The sequence below is a fragment of the Rhagoletis pomonella genome, unplaced genomic scaffold (genome assembly GCF_013731165.1).
Source record: "Rhagoletis pomonella isolate Grant_MI unplaced genomic scaffold, Rhpom_1.0 Rhpom_scaffold_00001, whole genome shotgun sequence".
In the NCBI taxonomy this organism is placed as follows: Eukaryota; Metazoa; Arthropoda; class Insecta; order Diptera; family Tephritidae; genus Rhagoletis; species Rhagoletis pomonella.
The window spans coordinates 89,796,789-89,805,289 of record NW_023458555.1 but is presented as its reverse complement, the minus strand read 5'-3'; the positions used below and the strand labels follow the sequence as shown (position 1 = coordinate 89,805,289).

The following is an 8,501-nucleotide window of genomic DNA, read 5'->3' as shown; positions in this document are numbered from 1 at the left end:
TATGAAAATTAGTATGGAAACAATGAACAGGTAACATTTACTTAAGTTATATCGGAAAACTTAAGTGGATCTCCAGTTTTTTTCTAAATAAATTTCTCTTCAATTGTATAAATAACCTTTAAATGGAAGAACCAGATTACAGAAAAGTGTGCCTGCGAGTGACTTTCCTCGTTCAAGCTGAATGCAAAGCATTACCGTCCAACTGGGGAGTCCTCAGAAGGATTTCCCAGGATATGTTAAAGACTATTGCATTTGCCTGCAGTCACTTTTTCACATAATGAAATTAACTTAAATGTTTAAGTATGTATATCGAAACACTTATTGCTAGGGCTGCCAGATTTTGTATGCGCGAAATCAGTACGTTAGACTTTTTCATGCTAAAAAAATCAGTACTTTTCAGTACATTTTTATTCAAAGCAAAATTATGAATGTAAGTATTAGATAATACTTTAAAACGCCAGAGTATTAGTTTTTCACAATATTTTGGTATATAAATATTAACATGAGTGTACACATCATTGTACACAGTAGCTCATATTTATGACATTTGTTAATAGCAATAATGAGATCATTTCCGTCTTCAGTATTTAAATAGTCAAAGAATTCTATATATTTCACTTTAAAATTTCTTTTCATTTGAAGTTCACTTTAAACATTTTTAATTTGAAGCCGGTTTCTCTCTTTTCCCAGGAAACAAACTTTATACTTAAGATGCTCTCAGTTGCTTCGTTTGAGTGTGCTTATGAACAAAAAGCAAAATTACATATTTTTTAACGACAGTCGAAGAGTGCGGACTTGTTTTTAAGTTCGCTCCGTAGTCATTAAATATTGTGCTAATTTAATAAAACAAAAAAAAAAAAAAAAAAAAAAAAAAAAAAAAAAAATAAACAAACAAACCAAATGAAAACAGAAAGCGATGAGTCAAGCTGAAATCCGAGCTCAGAAGCAACGCGAGCAAAATGAGCGCCGGCTTTCAGTTCAACGCAACAACGCATATTTCTCTATTCGGTCCCAGAGTGACAGCGAAAGCGCAAAGCCCAATCCATCGACCACCCTCAAACCCCCTCAAGATTCAGGTCAGCGGACTTGTCCTCCAAACTTACCATTGACGACTCCGATGTCTTGGAGTGAAGAGTGCGCTTCACCTGTGCCGTATCACATTTCACGCCCAACGCTTACATCAAATTCGGCGATAACAAATCCCCAAATATAGCGGCAACAACAACTAGTACAGTGACATGTTTTAGAACCTCTATCGCGCCAACAACAACAACAAACACACCGGTACCTGCCGACTGCACAGCGGTGTCAACAGCCCAGCCTACTCTTGCTGCACAAGCACAAATTAACTTGAGTGCAAGCACTGGCAACAAAGGTAAAGCGCAAGAAAAGTTGAAAAACGAAACAACTAAAAATGCGGCCATACAGACTGGAATGGACCGCTATATTACAATAAAAAGAAAACTTAGTCCGCAAAATTCAACGGGCAGTAAGACAAAAATAAACCGCCTTACCTCAACTCAGCAAGTCAGTACGAATAGATTTGCACTGCTAAGTGACAATGCCGATGATGTGAATAGCCAAATTTCTGAAGGTGCTGCAAAAGCTACTAATGCCAAACCTCCGCCCATTTTTATAAGAGAAGAGAATCCAAGCGCTCTTGTAAAAAAATTCACACAGCTAATCGGTAGTAATAAGTTTCATATTATCCCACTATCTACAAATTGTAATTAAAGGTATCGAACCAAGCGTTGAAGCTGTGGAAGTTTTGGAAGCACTTAAAGAACAAGGTTTCAATCCAAAAACTGCTGTGAATATTTTAAATAGGAACAAAATCCCTCAACCTATGTTTAAAGTTGAGCTCGAGCCTGAAAACAAACCTCTGGGCAAAAACGATGTGCATCCAAATTATAAATTACAATATCTGCTGCATCGTAGGATAACTGTGGAAGAACCGCATAAGAGAAATGGCCCTGTACAATGCACCAACTGCCAGGAGTATGGTCATACTAGGTCTTACTGCACGCTTCGCTCAGTGTGCGTAGATTGTGGAGAGCTACATGTCTCTGCCACTTGCACATCAACCAAAGAAGACCCGCGTGCAAAAAAATGTAGTTACTGCGGTGGAAATCACACAGCAAACTACAGAGGCTGTCCAGTCTATAAGGAGTTAAAAAACCGGATCAACCAACGCGTGGCTTCCATACGTACTCATAATGTACCGAATGCCTTTGTACCCTCCCAAACGAATCCTGACGTCTTCTTCGCCAAAAGAGCCACGTCGCCAACAGTTCTATCAAACACCGTCAATGGCGTCTCGTTTGCAAGTGCCTTAAAATCAAGCTTAGAAAACCGTGCCCCTACAAAAACTGCACCTCAAGTTGCGCCGCAAGAACAGCATCCCCATGCACCATATGGTAAACAATCCAATATCGAAGCTATGATAGCGTCGATGCAACAAAGCATGATGAATTTCATGACTTTCACGCAAAACACAATGCAAGAACTCATGCGAAATCAAAATACGCTGCTCAACCTGCTTGCTACTCAGCAAACAAGATAATGACCTTACTTAAAATAGACCTCTGGAATGCAAATGGCATTCCTCGCCACAAACTAGAGCTATCAAAATTTCTTAAGGACAAGAAATTGACATAATGCTCCTTGCTGAAACACACCTAACTAATAGATATAATTTTGACATTTCGGGATATACCTTTTATTGCACGAATCATCCAGATGGAAAGGCGCATGGCGGAACTGGTATTTTAGTCAGAAACCGGATTAAACACCATCATTTGACTGTAATTTCCGAGAATTATCTGCAAGCAACATCAATATGCGTACAAACAAAGCAAGGTGATATTACGCTGCCCGCGGTTTATTGTCCCCCACGTTTCACGATAACAGAAAAACAGTTTATGGATTTCTTCAGTTCGCTGGGAGAGCGCTTCCTTACTGCAGGTGATTATAATGCGAAGCACCCTCACTGGGGCTCACGCTTGTCCAACCCTAAAGGCAAGCAATTATATAACGCGCTTATATGTAGAAGAAACAAACTCGATTACGCTTCTCCTGGAAAGCCTACATATTGGCCGGCAGACCCGCAAAAGTTGCCAGATTTGATTGACTTTGTGGTGACAAGGAAAATTCCTCGCGGCCTTATTAGTACAGAATCAGCTGCAGATCTCTCATCAGACCACTCACCTGTACTTTTCACCTTGTGGCATCAGCCGCAAGAAAAAGAGTCACCCTATATGCTCACGACAAGGGCTACAGATTGGTTAAAGTATAAAAAATATATCAGTGCGCATATAGACCTCGATCCAAATTTAGATACGCCGACCGATATTGAAAACTCCATAGTCTTGAATCTACACTTAGAGCAGCCGCTAGCATTTCCACGCCCCAGAAAGGTTATGTGCAAAATAAAAAATATAATTTAACCAATAGGAAAATTGAAATGCTTGTCTTGGAAAAACGACGCCTACGACGGATATGGCAGACTCATAGATCACCAGCATCAAAACAACTGCTCAAGGCGGCCCAACATGCACTGACGAGAGCCCTCAAGAACGAGGAACAGTACGCACAGTACCGGTACATCCAAAAGCTCTCACCGACTAGCACAAAGCACTCGTTATGGAAAGCACACCACAAGCTAAATGCGCCAATAGAGACTGAAATGCCAGTACGGGACCACAATGGCAAATGGGCTCGGAGTGACGGCGAAAAAGCAAACACCTTTGCTTCTCATCTAAAAAATGTTTTTAGGCCAAACCCCGTAACTAATGATTTTCAACTTCCACCCGTACCCAATGTGTCAAAATGTGAGCCGCTGAAATTTGTACCTGAAGAAATTTCAAAAGTAATTAAGGATCAACTGCAACCAAATAAGGCCCCAGGGCACGACTTAATAACCCCAAAAATGATTATTGAGCTACCAAATTGTGGTGTACTTTACATCTGTATGCTATTTAACGCAATCACTAAACATTATCATTTCCCTCACCAATGGAAAAAGTCGACTATTGTGATGATACCAAAGCCCGGAAAGGACAAAACACAGCCATCTTCATATAGGCCCATCAGCCTGCTACCGTATGTCGAAATTATTCGAAAAACTTCTTATGCTGCGCATCTCCCCACATCTGGAAGCCCGCAATATAATACCACTTCAACAATTTGGCTTCAGGGAAAAACATGGAACAATCGAGCAGGTAAATCGCATAACAACCGAAATCCGAACAGCGTTTGAAAAGAGGGAATATTGCGCTGCAATATTTCTTGACGTCGCCCAGGCATTTGACCGCGTCTGGCTAGATGGTCTTATGTATAAAACAAAAATGCTACTCCCACAAAGCAAACACAAACTGCTTAAGGGCCGTTTGCACCATGTCTAGTTAATTCTAACTCCCAGTTAAACATCTTTATCGACGTTATCGACACCCATCATATCACCACCGATAAAGCAGTTAACGTGCTTAACTGAAGGATGTACCTCCAGTTAGCGTTAACTAGACATGGTGCAAACGGCCCTTTATACTCATACCTTTATAATCGAATGTTTGCAGTTCGATGTAACACCACCATTTCTGAAGCCCATGCAATCGTAGCTGGAGTGCCACAAGGCAGTGTCCTTGGCCCGATGTTGTATGTCTTATACACCGCGGGTATTCCTACAAACGACCGCCTGATAATGTCCACTTTTGCCGATGACACTGCCATAATCAGTCGCTCCAAGTGTCCTCTACAAGCAACTGTGCTCCTAGGCAATCATATGGAAGCTGTTACCAATTGGCTCGCAAACTGGCGAATAAACGAACGAGCAAAAATGTAAGCAAGTTACATTTACACTGAATAAGAGTAACTGTCCGCCCTTGACTTTAAACAACGTACAAATACCACAAAGCAATCATGTCATTTACCTAGGGGTCCACCTGGACAGGCAACTTACTTGGCGAAACCACATAGTGGCTAAAAGGACTCATCTCAAGCTGAAGGCTAATTCTCTCCACTGGCTTATTAACTCTCGCTCACCCCTGAGTCTGGAGTATAAAGTGCTTATTTACAATACAGTTTTAAAACCGATATGGACCTATGAATGTGAGTTATGGGGAAACGCGAGCAGCAGCAACATCGAAATTCTTCGTCGTGCGCAATCTAAAATCCTTCGAACAATCACCGGGGCACCTTGGTATATGCGAAATGAGAACATTCACCGCGACTTGAGAATACCAGAAGTACGAACCGAAATAGAACAACGGAAGACGAAATATGTATCGAAGCTTTTAGCGCACCCAAATCATTTAGCAAGATCTTTATTGCGTGTCAACAGGACCTCAAGACTACGTAGGAATGACTTACCAGCCCAGTCGTAATCTTTTCTTAGGGCCAGTTAAGAAAATACTCATCCCAACTAGGGGATGTAAATTAAGTAAATAGATTAAGATTCGAAAACTTATTGTTAGGCTCTTGGGCAGGGCAGATTCAATAAAAAATAAATAAATTAAAAAAAAAAAACATATATTTTTAAACTGGGGAAAAGTATCACTATTTAAGGACATCATCTATAATTCCTTATGGCTTAAATTAATTTTTTCAGCTACGCAAAAACTTTGAAAGAATAAGAATTCGCTAAAAAGAGTATCGGACTCTATGTCTCGTTTTTGCAAACCTCTTTAACAATGTCAGTAAATTGTGAAAAAAATTGTAAGTTATAGACAAAAGCCATTCGAATATTCAAATTTGTTGTTATTAAACTGAAAGTTATTTTCGAGATAACTAGCAACACTCGACAAAAAGATGTCAGCCTTCTTTTCAAATAATTAAACCTCCATCATGTTATCGCAACTGGTACGTAACGACCCGTGGATATGCTCATAAAACGATTGATCTTTTTTTTGTAATAATTTCTAGGGCATATCAAATATTACCTGATACATGTCAACTATAATAAAATTATCTTCTTACTTTTTACAGTAGAGTTTAAGGAAGTTACAACTTTATGTAAAAACCTTAATAAAATCATAAAGTATTTTGTTTGAATTGAAAATTCAGTATAAATCAGTACAAATTTTCAAAAATCAGGACATTAGCGTACTGATTGAAGAAATGAATAAAATCATTACAAGAGTTGAAAAATCAGTACTTTACTGACAAAATCAGTACGTCTGGCAACCGTACTTATTGCACGTCCCCTACTTTCATATAACGGCAAAATTAGAAACCGCGAAAAATGTGCTTCTTCGCTAATGGAGCCATTCCGCACCAATTTTCAAGACTGCATAAATGGACTTAAAATGGGCGTTTCTCACCCTAATTGTATTATGTTAATGTATGTAAATACTTATATGTTGAAACTGATATTAACTTATCAAACGATTCCTAATCTTTGACAAAACATGTTTGACTTCATTCACCTCGATCTTGAAAATTGAAATAAATCTCGTCTCACTTTTTTTTATTTTTCAATTGATTGCTGAAGTAATGAAGAATTGAAAATTCATGAGGGAAAATTATAGTTTTTGTAAGTTTTATCTTAGTATCTTAAAAGTTTGTAGATTAATGGAAAAATGATGAATGAATGTGAGGTACTAAATTTAATCACTTAATTTGATATATCGTCCTGTTTATAACAACGCCAAAGTTTCATTTTCAAAATTGATACTCTTTGATTCAATTGCGCGGGCTAAAGATAACTTTTAAATTAATCTTTCGTGGCCAATAACAATTGGCTTGGACCTAAGACATCATTATGTTACTATTACAATTGAGCCAAATGCCTTTTATTTGGCCCCGTACAAAATCGACCCAGCCTACTGAACAGCCTCCAGCCCACAATCCCAAAGTCGTTTTCAAAGTGTTTTCGTTGTCGGTCAGAACATGGCATATGGGAAGACCTCTAATATGTACATACATACATATGTATATATGCTTATGTATGACCAAAAATTGGATTAAAGAGAGGCAATAATAGCTAATTGTATGGTACATCATTCGAATCTGCAAACTGCCACTACATGCAAAAAATAAGTTTTCAATGGGCAATTGTTGACGTTTTTTTTAGGGATTTAGATATGTGCTCTCTCCACAATCTGGCAACTGTAATTGAGCGTGACCTAACTCGACTAGTGAATAAATTCCGCTTGTGAATTAGTGGTGGTCGCGCATTTGGGCATTCCCAACGTCGTATCTGCCGTTTCGCTTCACTTTGGTCACCTTGTACGGACCCAAATATTCGCTTGCCTGCTTCTTTCCAGCTACGAGCTGAGTTCTTTTTATGGCAACCAAGTCGTTGATTTTGTATCCGTGATCTCGTTTGCGTCGTTTATCGAAATTCGCTTTGTAAGTAGCTTGCGCTTTCTGGATCTGGTTACTTGCTTCTTCACGAATTTTTTTGACGTTCTTCCTCAAAAGACTACCCATTCATCATGTAAAATTTCAAATTTTGCACCTAGCTAACGTGCTTATACGAATTTGATGAATCGTCTATCAATAGCTTCATCAAAACCGAAAGGATTATTCGATTAGCCCTTTCGATTTGGCCGTTGCCTCTTGGTAGGCCCGTAGTTGATAGTACGTGATTTATGCCAAACTCATTACAAAAGTCCTCAAACGCTTTCGACTGAAACGCTGGACCTCTATCACTTATGATGCGGTGTGGATAGCCAAACATATCTGACCACTCCGACGATTTGCTTATAACTTCATCGGCTGACGTTGTTTTACTAGGGAATAGCCACACATATTTAGTGAAGCCATCGATAACGGAGAAGATGTATTTATACTTCTTTAATGTAGCATCCATTAGATCTATATGATCGATGTGCAACGTTTGTAATGGTTGATCACCCTTTTCGATGCTATGTAGTTCGCCTTCTGTTTTTCCAAGTTTTTTGTTGCTTATAATACATTTGACGGAATTTTTGGTAAAACCAGCTACTTTTTGCTCCAAATGTGAGATAAAATAAGTTTGCTGAATCGTGTGCATCGTTTCCTTGCTGCAAAGTGGCTTACTTCATGCGCTTCACGAACGATTTCTGTGTCCATAGACTTTGGCACCACCAATAAATCATTTCCACTGATGTTTTTGTAAATTAAGTCCCTTTCATCTTAAAATCGTTGTACGCCGCCGTCTTCAACATTTCAACCACCGCCTTTAAGTGGTCATCTTGAATTTGCGCTCTTTTTATTCGGGCTGTCATTTCGGAGTTCACAACAACACCTCAGGCGGATTCCTGCTTAACGCACCTGCATACTTAAGTGCGCCGCCGCTTCTATGAACTGTTTCAAAATCGTAATCTTGCATGTAAAATATCCACTGCGCTACTTCTCGGAGAATTTCCTTCTTCGTTGTTGTTTGTTTAAACGCCGCGCAATCGGTCACTTACGTAAACTTTACGCCCAACCGATAACTTTTTAACTTCCAAATAATAACTGTGCTGTTTTGCCTCTGTTGCCGACGTCTTCTTGCTCAAGAAGTGTACTGGATGGAATTT

At 39.2% G+C, this 8,501-nt stretch overlaps 2 protein-coding genes across 2 annotated transcripts; one reads left to right on the top strand and one right to left on the bottom strand.

Moving 5' to 3' along the window:
* The first annotated feature begins 916 nt into the window (after positions 1–916).
* LOC118734086 lies at positions 917–2,563 on the top strand. The gene is made up of 3 exons (XM_036463792.1): positions 917–1,076; positions 1,214–1,690; positions 1,737–2,563. Exons 1-3 carry the CDS (start codon positions 917–919, stop codon positions 2,561–2,563), a joined length of 1,464 nt encoding a protein of 487 aa, XP_036319685.1.
* Positions 2,564–7,456: 4,893 nt separating this feature from the next.
* On the bottom strand, positions 7,457–7,993 carry LOC118734077 (insertion element IS476 uncharacterized 39.2 kDa protein-like). The gene has a single exon (XM_036463781.1). The coding sequence runs from the start codon at positions 7,991–7,993 to the stop codon at positions 7,457–7,459; it is 537 nt and encodes a 178-aa protein (XP_036319674.1).
* Positions 7,994–8,501: the final 508 nt, after the last annotated feature.